Source organism: Blennius ocellaris (assembly GCF_963422515.1).
Source record: "Blennius ocellaris genome assembly, chromosome: 2".
NCBI lineage: Eukaryota > Metazoa > Chordata > Actinopteri > Blenniiformes > Blenniidae > Blennius > Blennius ocellaris.
The window spans coordinates 28,971,436-28,991,687 of NC_137651.1; the positions used below are offsets into that span (position 1 = coordinate 28,971,436).

At 44.9% G+C, this 20,252-nt stretch overlaps 2 protein-coding genes across 2 annotated transcripts; one reads left to right on the forward strand and one right to left on the reverse strand.

Moving 5' to 3' along the window:
• The first annotated feature begins 286 nt into the window (after nucleotides 1–286).
• On the forward strand, nucleotides 287–4,150 carry txndc17 (thioredoxin domain containing 17). Its single transcript, XM_080511700.1, has 4 exons — nucleotides 287–519; nucleotides 639–720; nucleotides 1,694–1,769; nucleotides 3,716–4,150. Exons 1-4 carry the CDS (start codon nucleotides 375–377, stop codon nucleotides 3,782–3,784), a joined length of 372 nt encoding a protein of 123 aa, XP_080367826.1. The 5' UTR covers nucleotides 287–374; the 3' UTR covers nucleotides 3,785–4,150.
• A 1,398-nt stretch (nucleotides 4,151–5,548) lies between these two features.
• LOC308143177 (structural maintenance of chromosomes protein 6) lies at nucleotides 5,549–18,531 on the reverse strand. The gene is made up of 27 exons (XM_080513917.1): nucleotides 18,421–18,531; nucleotides 18,008–18,152; nucleotides 17,437–17,566; nucleotides 17,086–17,191; nucleotides 16,535–16,671; nucleotides 16,379–16,440; nucleotides 16,199–16,279; nucleotides 16,009–16,110; nucleotides 15,787–15,906; nucleotides 14,993–15,091; nucleotides 14,474–14,620; nucleotides 13,624–13,712; nucleotides 13,371–13,535; nucleotides 12,973–13,151; nucleotides 12,605–12,806; nucleotides 12,400–12,514; nucleotides 12,038–12,198; nucleotides 11,780–11,915; nucleotides 10,605–10,685; nucleotides 10,321–10,491; nucleotides 9,949–10,086; nucleotides 9,541–9,686; nucleotides 9,325–9,450; nucleotides 9,055–9,160; nucleotides 7,653–7,805; nucleotides 5,914–6,011; nucleotides 5,549–5,831 (listed from the first exon to the last, which is right to left on the reverse strand). The coding sequence occupies exons 2-27, from the start codon at nucleotides 18,128–18,130 to the stop codon at nucleotides 5,738–5,740; spliced, it is 3,267 nt and encodes a 1,088-aa protein (XP_080370043.1). The 5' UTR covers nucleotides 18,131–18,152; nucleotides 18,421–18,531; the 3' UTR covers nucleotides 5,549–5,737.
• Between the last annotated feature and the right edge of the window lie 1,721 nt (nucleotides 18,532–20,252).

Below are 20,252 nucleotides of genomic sequence, written 5' to 3' on the forward strand. Positions count from 1 at the left end.
GTGCGGAAGAAGAGTACGGGTCGTGGTTAAGTCAAAAAGTATCGCAAACGCTTTTGTTTCCGACAACGGTGATAAATCACACTTGAGTAGTTTTTGGCGAATTTATTCACGTTGTTTTAGCTGTTTATACATAAATAATCTGTCAATGAAAACATAATCGGTGGATTTAACCAGGACTCGCGTTTGAAAATGTAGAGTTAAACGCAAGCTGTCGCGCGGCCCCTTTTAATGGTCGTCACGCAGACCGGAAGTGGTTCTGCAGCGTATTTCTACCGGGTCCCGCAGTGCAGCGCAGCTCCACTCCTCAGATCACTTTGCAGAACCCCAGTTCAGCCTTTTTTTTCCCCCCCACAACAACCGCTTTAGTCGAAACGATGGCGAGTTACGAAGAAGTGAGCGTGCGCGGATACGACGAGTTTTGTACGGCCGTGTCTGAGCGGAAAGGGAAGGACGTCTTTGTTTATTTCTCGGGCGATAAAGACGCGCAGGGGCAGAGCTGGTGTCCAGATTGTGTCAAAGGTAAACCTCACACGTCCCCACGTTTGATCCGCGTGTAAAACTCAGCTGTACACTTTCATCCGTGCACATTAATAATCAACATTGACATTAATAATCGTGTCATTTTAATCCCCCTGCAGCGGAGCCCGTGGTGAGAGGAGAGATGAGTCACCTTCCTGACGGTTCTGTCTTCATCTACTGCCAAGTTGGAGAAAGAGCTTAGTCAGTTCTTTTTTTTTTTTTACTACTTCTTTATCCATATTTCCCCATTTTTATGGCGAACCGTCTTATCACTTATTTATGCTGAGAGAAAACTGCTGATCAAATGGAGAATGAAGTCAATCAGCCAAAACAACAACAGTGATTTATTCCAATTTGCTTTCAATTGGAAATAGTTGATTTTTGTGTCAGTTAATTTGCTTAAGAATGCTCGACATTGTTGGGACTTAAAACATTCTTCACAAGTACGTCAGGATTACCCTTTGGTTTGGGTTAAATTGCTATATTAGTACTTTATATATATATATATATATGCATGTATATATATGTGTGTGTGTATCAAAGTCAGCTTTATTGTCAAGTGTGCTAATATGCATGACATACAGCACAGATGAAATTTCAGTCCTCTCAGACCCACAGTGCAAAAGGCATGTAACAATATATTAAAAAAATAACGATTTAAAGATTTAAAAATATATACACCATATAATCATATAAACAGTAAAGTGGCATGTACACAATGTCTCTTTTGAGGTAGAATGTTCATTTGTGAGTGGGGGGTGGGCATGATGTCAGATGCCGGAGGGGAGGGGGGGTGTAAGGGTGGCTGTGGCAGGGGGCAGAGGCAGGGGGCAGAGGCAGAGGGGGAGGAGGAGGGGGGGCAGAGGCAGAGGTGGGAGGGGGGGCAGAGCAGGGAGGGAGGTGAGTCTCCTGACTGCCTGGTGGCAGAAACTATCTTTGAGCCTGCTGGTTTTGGCTCGGAGACTCTGAAGACGGCAATCAAATGTCACTCCATAAAATCCCGTCGATCTGTTTGTATTTTAGGTTTTTTTTGCAGTTTATGCATGATTAACATTTATTTTGTCTCAAAACTGAGGTGCAAGTTTGTTTGTTGTTAAGTTTAGCTCTTTGCGTCTTTGAATTTAAGCCGCTGCCTCGTGATTTTTATTTATCTATTTATTTTTCCATGATTCAGCTGGAAGGATCCAAGCAACGACTTCAAGAAGACGCTTAAACTGAGCGGAGTTCCCACTCTGCTACGATACGGCACAGTAAGAACCATCACCTTCATTACATTTAACCCACCAAGTTACCATCAAATCCCATTAAGCATTTATGAAAATGTCATTTGAAAAGCTATTTTACCACTTGATAGTACTGATTCAACACTATTTATTTATTTGTTTGTTCATGTTATGTCATGCCATTTCACTATATATATATATATATATATACACACCTCACAAAAAGTTAGGGATATTCGGCTTTTGGGTGAAATTTCAGGACGAGCCTAAAATGCATTCAAACCTTTACAGGTGAACTTAATGTGACCTTCTCTCAGCTTTTGAATGCACATGTCCAACTGTTAAAAGTTTCAGTACTTTTTGCACTAGTTGCTGTTCTCTAACAAGGAGCTTAACGGCAAAATTCACAACAGGCATTTGATCCTGTAATCGACCAATAAACGTCCTGGTTCAATTAGAGCTGGTGTTTAAACAGTCGTCCTCAACATGCTGTTCACATTTTGACATCGTGAGACCAAGACCACACCTAACGATGGATCAACAGTACCGCGCCATTGTGACGCTTCAAACGGGACGTTCTCAGACGGAAGTGTCCGCTGAGCTCAGAGGGTCACAGAGGGTCATCAGCAGGTTGAACAGAGATACCGAGAGACCGGAAGAGTCACAGAAAGGTGTAGAAGTGGACGTCCTTTGGCCACATCCCATGCTGATGACCCGCTACGTCGTGAACAACGCCTGAGAAACCGGATGATGAATGCCACTCAACTCCAGGCACGTTTAAAGGAGGTGAGAGGCACCCAAGTGTCACGTCGGACCATTGGAAACCGTTTACATCAGCGTGGTCTGCGTGCTCGACGACCTGCAAGGGTACCTGACCACACCGCCAGGTACAGGCGTCATTGTCTTGCATGGGCCAGGGAGCATTTGGACGAGGGTCCAGTGGGCCTCAGTGCTGTTCTCTCATGAAAGTCGATTCATGTTGAGCAGAAATGATGGCCGCCAACGATGTTGGAGACGTCAAGGAGAGCGCTACGCATCAGCCACTGTTGTCACCAGACCAGAGTTTGGTGGCGGTGTTACAGTGTAGGGCAGATGTGTCCAGTCGGTACAGAACTGCCCTACACTTTGTGAATGGTACAGTGACAAGCCCATACTACCTGAATAACATCATTAATCCAGTGATTGTGCCCCTACATGAACAACACAGGCCTAAATTCATCTTCATGGTCGACAATGCTCCGGCTCATCGAGGTCACATCATCAGGGAACGGCTGTTGGACCTCCAGTGGAATAGCCTGCACTTTCCCCAGACCTGAATCCCATTGGAAACCTGTGGGATCAGCTGAGTCTCCGTGTAGAGGCTCCAAACTCTGCACCCCAGACCCTCAATGACCTGAGGGCTGCCCTTCAAGAAGAGTGGGGTGCCATGCCTCAGCAGACAATAAGTCGACTTGTGAACAGCATGAGACGTCGTTGTGAAGCTGTAATTGATGCTCAAGGGCACATGACCACTTATTGAGACGTTGACATTTTTTGTTGTGGTGTACCCACCATTGTTGGTAACTTTTGTTTCAATAAATCGTTTGAGATGAGGAAATCACCAGTGCATCCTTCTACTTAAATGTCCTACTTCCATGATATATCACTGTAGTGTGAACTTCTTACATTTTCCATAAATTTCACCTGAAAGCCAAATATCCTTAACTTTTTGTGAGAATGTATGAGACTTATTAACTCAGAATTTTCTCTTTGTACATTTTCTTACATTTGTAAACACTCGAACAACATTTCAATTCCACACTTAAAACAGTTCCACAGTTTCGCTCCATAAACAGATGGACATTTCTGTTTCAACGATGTCCATGCAAACATTGTTCTGAAAATTATATTTTCTCCTCTGGCACGTCTGTGTAATTGCTGGGGTGGAAAGAAATGACGTTTAAATGCCCTCCTGGTGACGTTTTGTGTCTCAGCCTCAGAAGCTGGTGGAAGAGGAGTGCTTCAAAGCAGAGCTGGTGAAAATGATGTTCACTGAAGACTGAAGGACGATCGACCGTGAAGGATTCTACAGCTGTTCGGCATTAAACCCCATTATTCTCCATTTAAAAACCCAGCGTCACTCCACCAGTGACTATTGATAACTCCCGACTCTCCCTCTCACTGTGATTCCATACAAATCAGCGCCTGTTGGAAGTTTACAGCCAAAATGAACCATGTTTTTTTGTTGTCGTATGAGATCATAGACCCTATGTGACGTCATCCATACACACTATAGTGCAATGAGTCGGTGCTGAAATGTAATTCTAAGTGAGAAAATTGATATAATACAACAGTTATTGACATTTTTTTTTTCTTTTCCTTTTTGGTATTTTGCAGTAAACCTCCAATAAAGTGAAACCTGATGCTGACCACGTCTTTTTTAATTCTAATACTTTAAGTAAAGGCTCCAATTTAACTCGTTTCAAAACAATTATTACAGCTACAAGCAGCGCCGACTGAGAATGTCACCTGGACAACCGTTTTTAAAGTTAATGTTTAAAATAATTTTACAGTTTAAATATATTAAAAAAAAAAAAAAAGTTTAAAAGATATGACGTTTTGAGGTTGTTTTTTTTAAACAAAATGCATTTAAAAAAGTTTAATATGTTTAAATTGAACGTTTTAAAGACATGTAGGCTGAAGAAAATGAAAACAAGATAATTGAAGGACACAGTTGCACGGGACATTTTGCAGCAATGACGCCTTTTTGAGTGTCGAACATCCTCCTCCAGGCAGCGGCTTCCCCAGGAGGGCGGCTCGACGGCCGTTATGTGCATTAGTCAGACGGCCGCGTTGCGGGTATCGCCGGCCCAAGAGCTCTTCAAGGGTGTGAAACGCTCCTGGAAAGAGGCGAGTGTGAAGTGTTCTGGAGGAGCTCCTCGACAACACTCAGTCCACATGAAAGGGTTTAAAGCAGGGGCGTCAAACTGATTTCAGTTGAGGGGCCACATCAACCCGATCTGACCTCTGGAGGCCCAACAAGTCAAACATAACATATTAAACTGCAGATATGGACAAATGCAAAATATTTCCTTCTTTTGTAACTGCAAGAATTTGCCAGTCTATTCTGAATATATACATATTAAAGTTAATCAGATATATTTGCAAAAAAAACCCCACAATATCTGTATCTGGATATCGTATTTTTATTCGGGATTAAAACAATTTGTCATCATCTGGAAATTCTTTTGAGTTTACGTGTCTAAAGCATCACTTCACATAAATTGGACGCCTTTATTGTGAAAGGTGTTGTTTTATGTGACCTCCACAGATGCATTAATTAATTCTGACCAAGAGCGGTTTTGAATGTCATTTTTGCCAATCTAGTGTTTTTAGATCAGCCGGTCAGTTTTCATATTTATACTTTAAAAAAAAAAAAAAATCCCATGGCGGCCGCTTCTGGCCCCCGGGCCGCATGTTTGACACCCCTGGTTTAATGTTTCCCGACTCATTTGGAGCAGGTCACGTCGTACATTTAATAAGACGGCAAATAAAAATGTCGAAGTGTCTTTTTTTTGCTGCACTTTTATTCTAAATAAAATCAAGTTGAATATTTGACAAAAATGTATTTTCCCACAGGTTCCCTTCAGGTCAATCTGGTCTTTCTGAAAGCGAGAAGCACAGAAACATGCTTCACTCCCTCTCATGGATATTCAAACCAAAAAAAGAAAGACCAAAACTTCCAAGTTCACAGATCAATTTGTTTTAATAAAAAGTCATTTCGAACAAAGCACCAGGTAAATAGATCATGTTTTTTTTCTCTTCCTGGTTCAGAACCTCCGTAACATAAAGTTTAACATTTTATTGCCCAAATTCTACATTAAAGGATGAAACTAAAAAAAAAAAAATTTAAAATTAAAATAAAATACAAATGCTCTTCCTGAAAACAACCTGAGAATCACAAGCGCTCGCGGACATCAGGCCTTGTTACCTTCCTTCGGGTTTAAATGGCTCATTTACTGCTCCTCTTCGTCTCGTTGCGCGTCGTTCTGGCTCCGGTCGGGGTCTTTGAGTCGGAGGATGCGGATGAGCCTGCTCTCTGGGAGGGAGCTGGGGAGACGAGAGGTGGCGTGAAGACGTCCGCAAGACGCGGGGGGTTTAAACCCAGGAGCGTCCGGAAGCCGATGCTTACCTCATGCTTTGTGGTGTGAGGAAAACAAACTGCCTGTAGCGCTGACCGGCCGCCACCTTCAGCATCATGTCCATGGAGATCCTCCGGTTCACCATGTCCTGCAAAAACGCACGCATCAAAAAAACGCGCCGAGCTCCGGTGGCGTCGCGTCACTTTCCGCGCGCGGAGCCTCGTCGAACTGAATCCAGCAGCGGGGAATAAAAACACAAAAAAAACCTCATATACTTCAGTAGGACAACTGTGTGCATCCAATGTCGATTTTTTTTGCCGAGTCTTCCTCGGTCAGAAGGAATCGGTGGCTCCAATGTAGTCTAGACCAGTGCTTCTCAACCTTTTTTGAGCCGAGGCACACTTTTTTGTTTGGAAAAATCTGGAGTCACACCACCACCACCACCCGAAAATGTTAAAATGTGAAACTCTGCGGCCTCTATTAACAATATAAAGTCATTCTCATCGAAGTTTTATCAACAGGAATCAAATACAGAAAAAAGGTATTTCCAAATCTCTTTTTTCAATTTTTGCTCCGTCAGTGTGAAACCTGGACCTGATGGATGAAGAGCTGAGATCCTGGTTCACATTCTCCCTTTTCAAAAACTTCTCCATCACTGTCACTGACACAGTACTTTGATACAAGATGGTAGCAGGAGGTGGAGATGAACCACACTGACGTCTGTCAGTTTCCATTTCACCGGCAAAGTTCTGTGCTGCCCTCTAGTGGTGAAGAGTATTTATACATGATTACTCTGCAACACACTGCTCTCACAGCTGCCAGCGGCTGTGAGAGCAAATGATTTTTAGAAAAAAATGTGAAATTGGATACTTTCCAACGGCACACCTGACGAGATCTCGCGGAAACACCAGTGGTTGAAAAACACTGGTCTAGAGGATTTATTGAGGAGGGCAGGTACATGGAGACGGGGAGGGTTTACAGGAGATGATAAAACAAAGGTGCGTCGGAATCGCTGAGTGTGTATGTGTGTGGGTGTGTGTGGTTATCTGGAAGGGAAACACAATAAAATGTATATCAATAAGCACGTAGGCAGACTGTGGTTACATACAGGCGTATGGTTGATGACGAGTACCAACAAAATCCACTAGTGGGAGTTGTGGGTACTGTAGTCCTTTAGGGCACGGACTTTTAACAACTTTAAAAATGTGGGAAATTAAAGTCGAGATTTTTTTAGGGCCATTGAGGGAAAGAAAAAAAAATCTTCATGCACTTTAAGAAATAAGTCGAAAATCGATTGAAAAACAAACCATTGGAGACGTCTGTACGTCCCTTCCCTCATCATTTTCCCGTCGATGCCAAAATGATGACATGATTGTGGTCCTACAGGTTCACGTGCTGCTTATAGACGTATGATTTTACGCTTGTTAAATAAGGATAAATGTTAGAAGCAGCCAGAGGTTGTCCTTTCAGGTGTCGTTTCACTTCATCAAACCGCCTGCGATGCATTTTGTAGAAACAGTCACATGCTCTGGCATGAGGATGGATGACAGGACGTTTCCAGGTTGTGTTAAAAAAAACAAAAAAAAAAGATTTTCGATGTTTCTAAAGTGCATGAGGCTTTTTTATTTTTTTTATACACTTCCTCCTCCTAAACCTTTTTCTTCAGCGGCTCCAACACGCTTCCATTTATTTGATTCTACCGCTGACCATCTCGGGTTTTCATTTCGTGGACTTGGTGAAGCACCCGTTGTGAAAACACTTCAAATCCCAATGGAAACTCTTTCTTTACCATGTAGACGTCAAACTCGTCGAGGCAGCGGAAGGGCGCCTCGGTGATGGCCCAGAGGGAGAGGACGAAGCACACGGTGGAGAAGGAGCGCTCGCCTCCCGACAAGGAGTGCATGTCGCTCAGGTCGGCCTTGTTGCCCTGGCCTGGCTGCACCTGTAGGGAGCGGTAAAGAGGCAGAGTGGAGGAGAACGGTGGCGGGGAGGAGGGCGCCGTATAAACTGTTGCGTTGGTTAAAAAGCCCCGTTTCCACCGCACACAAAGTGCGGGGATGGACCGGTGTAGTCCGTTCCGCTTCGCGTTTCCACCGCAGGAATGCGGAAACAAGCGCTCCAAAGGCGGTCTTTTTCCCGCTCCCCTTCCGTCGGGGTACCAGGACCATGGAACGGGTCTGAGTTTGAGGAGCCGTCTGCTGATTAGTCAGTGATTTACGACACGCCCTCAATATGTTAATGTGTCGGCTGGATGAATCCTCTGCTGTCAGTGTGGTCAGCTTTGCTCTGGTTGGTTTTTCTTTTCTTTGCTGCTCAACTTTAGTGTTGCTGTGGGGCTCGGGACTTTGCATCGCGTTGGAGCTTTCTGTTTGCAGCACAGCGCGCGCCGTGACGTGGGTGCGCGGCTCCGGGACACGGGAGCCTTGAGCTTTCTGCTCAGCCACTCCACTCCGGCGCTGATCGCGCTCCTGCAGCTCTGCGCCGGAACACGGAGGCTCCGAGCTCCTCTGCATCGCGTCCGCGGTCCGTCCCCGCGATGCAGCGGCACTGACCGCGGTTGAACAGAACACCGACCGCCTCTGCCTCGCGTTTGAACAGAAACCACAGACCTGCGGCGCTCCCACTTTGCCGGCGCGCGCGGCACTCCGTGGGTCTGTGGTTTCTGAGGCATCGCGGGGACGGACCGCGGACGCCATGCAGAGGAGCTCGGAGCCCCCGTGTTCCGGCGCGGAGCTGCAGGAGCGCGATCAGCGCCGGAGTGGAGCTGATCGCACTCCTGCACCTCAGCGCCGGAGTGGAGTGGCTGCTCCTGCGTTTGAGCAGAAAGCTCAAGGCTCCCGTGTCGCCAACCGGGGCGCTCGGTGCGGGACAAGTCGCCGGAGCGTTCGCTCTCTCAGAACAAACACGGAAGTTGCGGCTGCAAAAACTAACAGTTAACTAAACAACAAGTGCAATGTGGAGGATGTAAACAACAACAGAGGATTCATAAGATCGAGATCTGCAGCCAGGCTGAGACGACTGTTGTAACGTCACATATCTGCGGAGCTCTTAAGCCCCGCCCACGTTTGAAGCTCCTCTCTGCGGGTGGAAACGGGTACCGGAGCCGAGCTCCGGTTTCGCTTTGCCGTTCCGCTCCGTTCCGTCCCCGCACTTTTGTGCGGTGGAAACGGGGCTTCAGGTGTGCGTCTTACCGAGATGGACAGAGTCTCGTTGTTGTGGTCAAAAGTCATGTTTCCGCTGTAGCCTCTCTGAGCTAGCATGCTGTCAAAGTAATATTTGCAGCGGGCTGAGAGGAACCTGCAAGAAAACAACAGCGCATTACTTTTAGAAGGAAGCTTGCATTGCTTAAAAAGGAGTCTCTTCCCACTGAGATACAAAACACTGGACACAGTTGTCAATAACGTGCGTTTGCCCGCGGCGCCGAAAACGACGCCCCGGTGACCGGGAAGTTCACCACTTGCCTCCGGAGTTCAGAGTAAGCCTGATGTCTCTCGTTCATGATCTTGTCCAGACGTTTGATGAAGCTGTTCAGATGCTTCATTTGCTGCGCCATGTTCTTGTAGCTCTCCAGCGCCTCGTGGTACTGCCTGCGGGTGCGGCGGAGACAGAGGGGAAAGAGGTTCAAGCACCGGCTGACTGCATTATTCACATTACATTATAGGCGCTGCGTCACACACCTGAGCACCTCCACCGGGTCTCCCTGCTGCTCCTGCTGGGTGGAGATCTTCACCTTGAGGCGGCTGATCTCGCTGTCCAGACTCTGAGCCGACCGGCGCACAGCCACTCTCTCCAGAGAGATCTCTGTGGCCTTGCCTGTCGACGTCTGGACCCCAAGGACAAGTCAGTTAATCCTCACGACTTTAAATAAAAAAAAAAAAAAAAAAAACGAGCCTCCACAATGAATCTGTTTGTACATTTACCACAAACTTAAAAGTTTAGGTCTGCAACACCAGATTTTATTTGAGGACTAATTCACGCGAAGCAGAAACGAACCGAATCAAATTCCAGAGCGGCTCGTCGTCTCAATATTCTGGAGCAAGAGGGCGTGAGAAACATGCAGGAGTCCCGCCTCCGTCTCAAAGTACCTGGAGTTCCTGCTCCTTCTTCTTCAGTTGGCCTTCAAGAGTTTGGATGTCACGGAGATGGTCGGTTCGCTTCTCGTCGTAGTGTTTCTTGTGATGTTTGCACTTCATCACGTCCTGGTCGGCTTTACTCAGATCTTCCTGTCGTGAGACAAATTGAAGAAACACGAGAAGTTAGAGGAAGTGGGGGCTGGTGGGGGTTCGGGCAAAACAAATGGATCCTTCAGTGATATTTGAGTCTGGATTTCACTGAGTATTTTTCTCCAGTATGATTTTTTTTTTAGAGGAAATGCTCTCAAGTTACGCGGCATCGCGTCTTTGCCCTGGAAAGAATCTCCAGAAAAAACTATGAACTGCAGTGCACCTCCTTCTTACCTTGACCGAATCGGCTTCCTCTGCGATGGTTCCGATTTGCTCTTTGTGCTGCTTGTACTCCTGATCGGCCTTTTCATAGGAGGCCCTGAGGTCGGCCATCTTGGCATGAGCCTCGTCAAGTTCGGCCCGCTTGGACGCGATCTTGGCGACAATCTCCTTCAGATCTTCCTCCTGTCGTGAACGAGGGAACGTGGTAAATAGCAGGAAGTCGACTTTCTGACTTTGGGAGTTCGTGGTTTGGGGCGGCGAGAAGAGTAAAGCCCGTCGGGGCGACGTGTACAAACCAAAGGCCTGAGGTCCTCCGACTGAGGCTCCTCCACATTCTGGAGGTCTGTCAGCTCAAGCTCCAACTTGGTGGCTTTGTTCTAAAAGAACAATTAAAAAAATAAATCAAAAGAATTTTCGTTTAATTCAAATTGAAAATCCTGATGGTATTTACTTATTGCAATTGAATAAACTTGCGTCATAAGCTACTTGTTTCACTGATTGTCAGAACAGCTCCACTTAAAGTCCTAGTGAAATGAAAATTCGACCTCCAAAACACTCTGGCTGTCGCTTCTAGGGACATTTTTCATGCTAACTGGCTGAAGGGTAAAATGTTAAAACACGGCAATCTGCGAGAAAATAGTAGAACAATAATAGAGTGACATCACGAGTTGTGCACACGCCCAAGTTGTGTTTACATGATGGAGGATCAGAGTTTTGACCACGAAGAGGCTGAATTTAACCAGATTTCATCATCATCATCATTTCAAATCCAGTGATTGATGAAGAAGACACAGAAGGTCGTTCTGCCATCGGTGACCCCGTCTGGAACATGTTTGAGGAAGCAGAAGACGCTTCGTCCTCCATTCGTCCTCGTCTCCTCGCCTCAGCAGCCGCCAGTTTTCACCTTTGAGGCTTTGAGGCTCCTGACTTTTGTCAGAACGACCGGCTTCCTGGATCCAACATGTCGAAGAGCTTTTCTGACTGAGCGGAATCACCGAAGATGAGTCCAGGCATTACTTGATTGTCTGCTAGCCGCCTGAGCTAGCAGCTCCCGCTGCCCCTGCTCCTTTTCTCCTCTCTGGTCTCTTCCAGGCTCAATCTTTCGTCAAGGCTCATAAAACACCGACTATAACTTCAAAACACTGTAAAAACTTGGATATTTAAGAGGGAAACAAGCCGATATAAACACAACAGATGGAGATCTGCACAACTCTTGACGTCACGCCCACGAAGAAGGATTCCCCCGACTTCCTCGGCTGGAGATTCAAAATTCAAATAACTTTGTTATGCGACAACAGTGGTGGGGCAGAGTCGGAGGAACCTTAGAAGTAGTACCCCAACTATCGTTTTTTGCAAAGTAGCGTTTTACATTTCACTAGGACTTATATTTATATTCAAATTCAAATATATACAGAAGTATATATACTTATATTTCAATGCATTTCTCTTTCAAAAAAAGAAAAACGGTTACTTTGGTGGTCTTTTGCTCCACGTGGGATTTCCTCAGGAGCGCTTCATTCTGCTTGATGTTGTCGTTCAACCTGTTCATCTGTTGCTGGAAGCGACTTGCCTGAGCTTCCTGATTCTCCACTTCCCTCTGCAGGTGCCTGCAACCAGAGAGAGAAACATCAGCTCATGTCTGCAGCAGCGGCTCGCGTACCTGAAACAAAACCCCAGGACCAAGAGCAGCGTAGAGGTGGTCCGATCGGCGGGATTCACACACACACACCTGATCTCTTCCTCCACGTCTCCAGAGAGGTAGTTGGCTCTGGTTTGGTCGGCAGTGTAATTACGGTTGGTGTAAATCTGATCTCCCTCCTTGGAGTAGGCCTGGAAGCAGTTCTTGGGAGGATTTGGTCCCTGCATCACCCTCCGGGCGTCTGTGCGATTCTGCAAACACGGGCTCGTGTCATTTCTTGTGTTCAATACATTTTAAAAGTCCGTTGTGTGTATAATTGGTGAAACAGCCACAGGGCATCACAGTGAACCATTTCATCCTGTAGAAAACAATTTAAAGACACGTCAACACAGTGTTTTGTGATCGTGGCACTTTTCAAGTGTGGAAACCATCTTGGTTGTTTTTTTTTTTACCTTGATCAGCAAAATGCTCTCGATACCCTTCTGATCGATCAGGCAGTTGGCCACAACCGAGTCCTCAATTTCTAGCGCTTGAAGCACGGAGGGGTATTGGGGGTGATTCACCGCCCTGAAGCACACAAACAAAACGAAGATAGGATTTTGGGACTAATACAAGTATTGATTACTCCTCCTTCCAATGACCACTTGCTGTCCTCACTTCTTCCTTGTGTCGTGGACGTGAGGGCGGAAGTGGCTGGTGATGATGACAGGCCTGCGGCCCACTGGGAACACTCTGGACATGAGGCCCTGCAGCACCCTCTCGTCTTCATAGTTGTCACAAGTGAAGGCCTGCAGCTGACCCTTCAGACACACCTCCACCGCCAGGGCCATCTCGGGGTCCTTCAGGCTGATAAGGTAACCTGCACACGGGGAAGGAACGTGAGCCAGAGCTCAGAACACACATTCTCACTGAGCAGAAGCTAGTGCAGGTTACGGTTAGTGACTCCTCGTGTTCCAAGTTGGACAGAAGGACGTCTCAATGCTCCAGACTTTCTTGCCAGTGTACGACTGGATAACAACTCTTACCTAAAGGTCCTCGGGGTTTCTGCTTGAACTGGCCTCCTCTGTGCGCCTCCTCCACCGCATTGAGCAGTGCAGGCATGTGCTCTCCGAAGCGCCGCAGCCGATTGGAGCGACTGCTCTCCATAATCTGCAAGTTCCTCTTGTTGGCTTCGATGGACCGAATCAGACCTTCCTGCTCCTTCCTGACGGCAAAGAGGAGAGACCACGTTTCAAAAGGCTTCACTGCTGCACTGCTGGAGTCGTCCCAACATTACGCTCCTGTAAGTCGAAGGCTTCCCAACAACTTGATGGTGACATTTAAATTTTACTTTGCGTCAGTGTTTCCTCATTAGGCAAGTGTGCTTTTGGTCAGAATTGTGTTAATTATTCCCACTTTGCTTGCAAGACTTTCACGTCCTGACCTCATTTTGCCTTGCTCTTCCTTGGCACGACTGCTGGCAAGTTCATACTGGTCGATCTGCTGTCCCAGAGTGGAGATCTGGTGCCTCAGGTTGTCCAGGTTGGCCTGAATCTGCTGGACGTGCTCGGCCCTGGCCTGGCTCTCGGCTCCGGATGTCTGACTGATGCTGCAGGGAGTTAAACGGGAGAAGATGACAAATGGCTCAAGGAGGACCGACGAAACACAGAGGACATGGAAACACGAGCACCGTGTACCTCAGCTTCAGATCTTTTATCCGTGAAGACAGCTGGGCTTTGTCCTTTTCCAGATCTCGCAAGTTAGTTTTGCATCTATGTGCAGTGACCTGGAGCGACGACATGAATGAAGGAGGGAAACGTCGCGGAGGTTTGCACACGATTAGTACAGACAAGGTAGAATCTTGCTTAGTTTTTTTTGTTGGTTTTTTTTTCCTGTGTGTATTGCAGTAAGGCAGTGTTTTTCAACCTTTTTTGAGCCAAGGCACACTTTTTTCTTTGGAAAAATCTGGAGTCACACCACCACCCGAAAATGTTAAAATGTGAAACTCTGCAGCCTCTATTAACAATATAAAGTATTTCTCATCAAAGTTTTATCAACAGGAATCAAATAAGTACAGAGAAAAAGTATTTCGCAATTTCTTTTTTTTATTTTTACTCCCTCAGTGTGAAACCTGGACCTGATGGATGAAGAGCTGAGATCCTGGTTCACATTCTTCCTTTTCAAAAACGTCTCCATCACTGTCACTGACACAGTACTTTGATACAAGATGGTAGCAGGAAGTGGAGATTAACCAGACTGACGTCTGTTAAGTTTCATTTCACCGACAACGTTCTGTGCTGCCATCTAGTGGCGAAGAGTATTTATACATGATTACTCTGCAACTCACTGTCGGCTGTGAGAGCGAATGTTTTTTTAGAAAAAAAATGTGAAATTGGATCATTTCCCACGGCACACCTGACCAGATCTCATGGAAACACCAGTGTGCCGCGGCACAGCGGTTGAAAAACACTGCAGTAAGGAATTTCACGAGGCCTGTGGAAGAAAAACAACTTTACATAGTCATTAGTAAACTTTCTGAACTCTGACCTCGCTGGACTTGATGAGCGTGTTCCACTTCTGGGCTTCAGTTTTCAGCTCGGCACATTTGGGCTGCAGCTCCTGGACCTGCAGCGTGATATCCTCCAGCTTCTCCTGGATCTGCTTGTACTTCTTCTCAGCCTCCTCCACCTTATTCTACACAATGAGAGAAACACAGATGAGAGAAGCACGAGTTCTCCATGTTGAAGAGCACTTAAAGGGCCGTACGTCAACTGAAGCTAAGCTGATGTGAGCAACGTAAAGAAGCAGTGGAAGTCATTCGATGAGCAAAAATCGTCATTGACTATTAAATCTGCGTATTGGACCGTGCAGTATCACTGCATTTAAATGAAGTTTATGAAACAATAATGACACTTCTATTAATGATGTATCACAGCTCTACTCGTATAGCTCTGGTTTCTCTGTGAATATAACATTAAAGTTCACACAAACCACCGACGGGGGGGGGAGGGGGGGGGTCTGGTTTAATAATGGCGATTGTGTTGAAATGAGACAAAATAAAACTACCTTCCATTCCTGGACTTTCTCGTCGTATTTCGCGGTGGAACGTTTGTTGCCGTCCAGCTGCTCCTTCAACGGCTGCAAGTTCTTCTCCAGTTCACTCACCTGCAACAAACGGTCAGAAGGCAGAAGGGAGGTAGCAGCGACCCAACTCATAAATCTCTCTGGAACCACAGTGCATTTTTAACGTCACCTGTCACTTTATATTTTATTTGGAGCTTTTTTTTTTGGTTGCTATTTCTATTTAGTAAAGGTTCGTGAAGAGTCTATATAATATTGTACATAATTATTTATCTTATTTTATTTGTTTAGCCTTATCCTATTTTATTTATTCTTTATCCTTTGCTCTCTGTGTTTCTGCCCCTGTCCTGTTAAAAGCTGCTGGAACTTGAATTTCCCTGAGGGAGTCGTCCCAAGGGAGTAATAAAGTCATTCTGAATCTGAATCTGAACATTTGTTACCCAGACTCTCCATTTAGAGGAGCCACTCTTCAAGTTCCTGTCGTACTGCCGTCATTTCCAGACTATAACCCGCCAATCTTTTTCCACACGCTTTGAATCCCGTGGTTAATATATGGATTTTTTTTTTTTTTTTTAATTACGAAAATAGGCGCAATCCCCCACAGTAAAATTCAAGCTCTGTGACAACATAAACAACTGCGGCTTATAAAAAAAAGTGCAACATTTTTTTCTCCCCCTTATTAAATTTGGTGGCTTCCGCTTAATATTCACGTGCGCCTAATAGTGTGGAAATGGAGTGGAAATAGAGTGGTGGGAGTTTGTGTCGGACACCAAACTCACCAAAGCCCACGCCATCTGTTTCTGTAACTCTTCCAGCTTGGAGCGCATTTCGTCCAGCGACGCCAGGCTCTTGTAACGGTCCTCTTTCTCCAGGTACTTACGTTTAAGCTCTTTCAAGCACTGCAACAGTGACATCATTACACATCTTACTTTTTTTTACCTCAATTTCGGGTGAGCAGGTGAAAGCCGACAAATAAAGTCGACAAGTTTCAGTCAAATCACCTCGTTGTGTTGCTCAACTTTGTCCTCCGTGACACGTTTGGTTTTTTTAATGTGGACAAAGTCATCTTTCATCTGCTCCAGTTGTGTGGCTTTCATGAAAAACTGATAAAAAAAAAAAGAAGAGTATTTTAACATTTTTACAGTACTATTACAACACAGTTGTAATTGTTCTTACAATCTGTGAACTAACCTTGTACTTGTCCCCTTGTCCTTTTGAATGCAGGAAGTATTTGCTCATCTCCTGAGTTAGAACCGACACGGGATTGTTGACCTGGGAAAACAACAAGAAAACAGAATGTTAAGTTGCCGGAACACGATTTTCTTCGAACCAACTGAACGATCTGCGCTGCTCAAAGCCAACATCTCATACTTGAATATTATAATTGTCCAAGATGGAGAGCAACTCCTCTTTCTTGGTGGAGACGACTTGGCCTGGAAGAGAAGGGAAAAAAGAAGTGAGTTCTTAACATTAGATTTGGGTTTATTTCAGAAAGGAACAAAAGAGTGACGTATGTTGAGCTCGTACCCGATTTGCTCCTCAGTTTGTAGGTTCTCAGCCCGTCGCGGGTTATCCTCATGTCTACGGTGACGGCCGAACCATACACGTCTGGTTTGTACGCATCCCTGCCAACGTTACGCAGCGTGATGGAGACGTCTGCTGAACTGAAGAAACACAGACGGACAACAAATCCAATGAGCGGGGAGAAGCGAAACAAAGAATTAGACACAGGCCACATCCACAGCGAACATAGAGAGTTTAAATATTTGACCGTCTCGGGATCTTAATCATTTTACGACTCGGTTGAGTGACAATATTTTGTGTCTTTTGGCTGTAGAATAATTATGACAGATAACGTCCATCTTTCACAAAACAGGCAATTTTCAATATGCGTTTTCTATCAGCTCACGATATAAACGAGTGATTTGCTGTGGAATCTTGTCTTGTCACAACTACAACGTTCCCCATTTGAAGCACGGTTGAGCGACACGCAGTGATGTCAACAGGGCAACGAAAGACAAAAGCGAATGAGCAGCGCTCGCAGGATAATGTCCATCACGTGACGGTGACATGTTTACCCTTCTCCTTCTTTCACGAAGCCCTTCAGAGATAAGCCCCTGTTTGTGGCGTTTGCATTTCCACCCAAGGCGACGATGAGCGCCGTCAAAACTGCACTTTTCCCACCTGGAATTAAAAAAAACAAAAAAAACAAATTGGTTCCACACGTGGAAGTTATTGTAAAAACACATCAACCGCACAGTGTCACATGTGTGTGATGAGAGTTTCAGGTCGTTACGCTTAAAAACCATCGTTCCGTCAACTGAGTTCACACGTCAAATGAAAGTCGTTCCTGAGATTGAAAAACACTATCGCTCTCACGACGGGGTGATCGTCTTCCTCTCGGATCCTCCCGACAATGTCCCACTTACTTCCATTGTTGCCCACGACAAAGTTGACGTTGGGGCCAAAGGTAAAGGGTCCGAGGAGCGAGTGGCACATGAAGTTCTTCAGTGTGATGCTTTCCACAATCCCCGCATCGCTCACCACCTCCCTCGTGCTCTGCAAATAAACACAAGTGATTTTTTTTTTATTTTTTTTATGACCATCTCTGCAAAACACGTTCACTTGAATTCAACACGGCAGTCGGGAGCAGTTTGTTTATGCACGAAACTCAAAATGAACTGCTTATTCGCTGCACAGCAACAGGAAGGGCCAATCCCAATTCTACCCCTCAGCCCTTCGTCTTACCCCTTCCCCTTTGAATTGAGGGCAATTGCGCCGAAGGACTCGCATTTCACATATATACGCTTCTAAAGTTATATAAACCTGTTGTGTTTTATACTAGTAAGAATGTATTTAGCTTCCGTGTGTATTTCTTTGGTGGACACCGTGTTTAGAACATTTTATTATTACACTGTATAGTTCCAAAGTCTTCTAATATGGGTGTTTTGAAAACAGGGGGGGGGGGGGGGGGGGGGTTAGGGTTAGGGTATGACGCACCTGGTGGCTCAGATGAGGATGTTCCTGGTCACTGACAGGACCTTCACCCTCCTCTTCCTCCTCCTCGGCTCTGGTCCGTTTGCTGGCCTTCTCACTGGCAGAGCTGCTTTTCCTCTTCGACATCTTGGGACACACGAATATCAAACTGGGGGGGAAACAAACACGCCGCGCTTCATGACTCCTGAGCGAGACTCTTCGTGTTTGTCCTGGACGGACGTTATAACGACGAGGTTTAAATGACGTCTCGACGTAGAGGAGTCAGTTCACGTCAACTTTACAGGAAACTTGACGAGAACTAGCTGCGGCGGCTAACGAAACGTTACGCCCGCGCGCTCAACCGTCAATGGAGACACGTTAGTTTGACGTCGAGTGGCCGTGAAGCGATTGTTATGGCGCTTTCAGCGACTGCTTACCTGCTCCGGGGGAGACTAACAACTGAATGAGAGAGAAGAGGGGAAGGAGGGAGGAGGAGGAGGAGGACCACCGACCCGTCATAAAGACCGCCAAAGCCGCATCAACACTGCTTGCCCGAGATCTGGAACTCTCGCGAGAGTATGACTCGACGGCTGTCAAGCCACCGCTGTAATCTCGTTTACCACAAAAATAAATAAATAAATAATAATAATATTATCACGGACTGTATTAATTTTTGGATGTGTAAGATACTTAAATAGCTTTTCAAGAAAGAAAACACTATTAAATGTGTTTAATAGTAAAGACAATCCCATCTCAACAAACATACCCACATGCTAAGAACCTATACGAGGATATATGCGCATATATGAAACCTATAAGCAGTTTATATGCACATATATGCTGCATATATGCGTATATATGCCACATATAGGCAAAATTGAGGTGCATATATGTGAATATACAGGCCATATAGGTCTCCTGTACTGCTTCTTTATGTCCACATATATATATAGCCCATATCTCACTTTGGCAGCTGTCATACATTATCAAGGAAATAACTAAGAACTAACTAAAAACCAATTATACAAGAAGAACATATAGGTGCATATATGCACACAGATACGTGCATATATATGTGTATCTATATAGGTGCCTGTATGTACGTATATGTGTACATATATGTGCATTTATGTACATATAATATAGGAAAACGGCCAATTTGATATATGTCACTTATATTAAAAACCTATATTAAAACATATATGTTTATATAGGTTCTTTCCATGTGGGTAGACATAAGAAACGACTACATTTAGTACTCAAAATAAAATAACCCAAATAGATATGTACTGTATATATACTATACTATATCGGTTAAATAGGCGCATATAGCTGATATATTGATTGTCAGTAAACTTTTAGAAGTGCTCGGTCTACATAGCACAGTCTTCTGAGTGCTTTTCAAATCAGAAACCAGAATAAAAAAGAATATATGTATTATTCGGGGAAAAAGAAAATCCCAACGACAAGAATTATGAGCTGATATGTTATGTGTTGTAGGTGGCTTTTCATTACGATCAACAGTTGAATTGAATATATTTGTTGATGGGGATTATTACATAAAAGTCATTTGGGATTATTTCCTCTCTTTGCACTATTTGGTTTTTTTGGGTTTTTTTTGTAGTTCTGCATTATATCTTCATTTGGTGCAATTAACAAAAAATAAACAAATAAACAAAACGAAAGATAAAAAAGAACGACACTTAAGTTAAAAATAAAAAAAGCCGTTTCATACTGAACCTTACCTTCGTGGGTTGAGTATATTTGTAATGCACAAGGTGGCAGCACATCCATTGCATTGTGGCTGTGAGGCGGACCCAGCAATAATAGAAAACCTGCACAATCCCCTTTAATAAAACGGCTATTTCATTAAGTTGAAAAAAAAAACCAACAAAAAACGTTCTTTTTTTCGATAATTTTTTGAGTCAAAGGAAAAAGTCAGGTTGCTTTATAATGTTAAAAAAAAAAAATAATAATTTTGGCGGTGATATAAAACATGTACATTAACCACATTTATTTTTGGAATCAATTTTGTTGCTTTTTTTTTTTTTTTAATTCACTTGACACTCGTGGTGTCGCGTGAAATCCCTGGACTAGTGGGGGAAATCAAGTATCGTGACGAAAGTGAGTTTTCTGGTGAAGAAGGAGCGGCGCTTGTTTCTGTTTCAGTCAGGGAGGTTTAAAGCGGAGCGCATTCCTGCACACACACACACACACACGGACACGGACCGGAGCGCGAGCCGCCGTCACACCACGACGCGCCTCACGA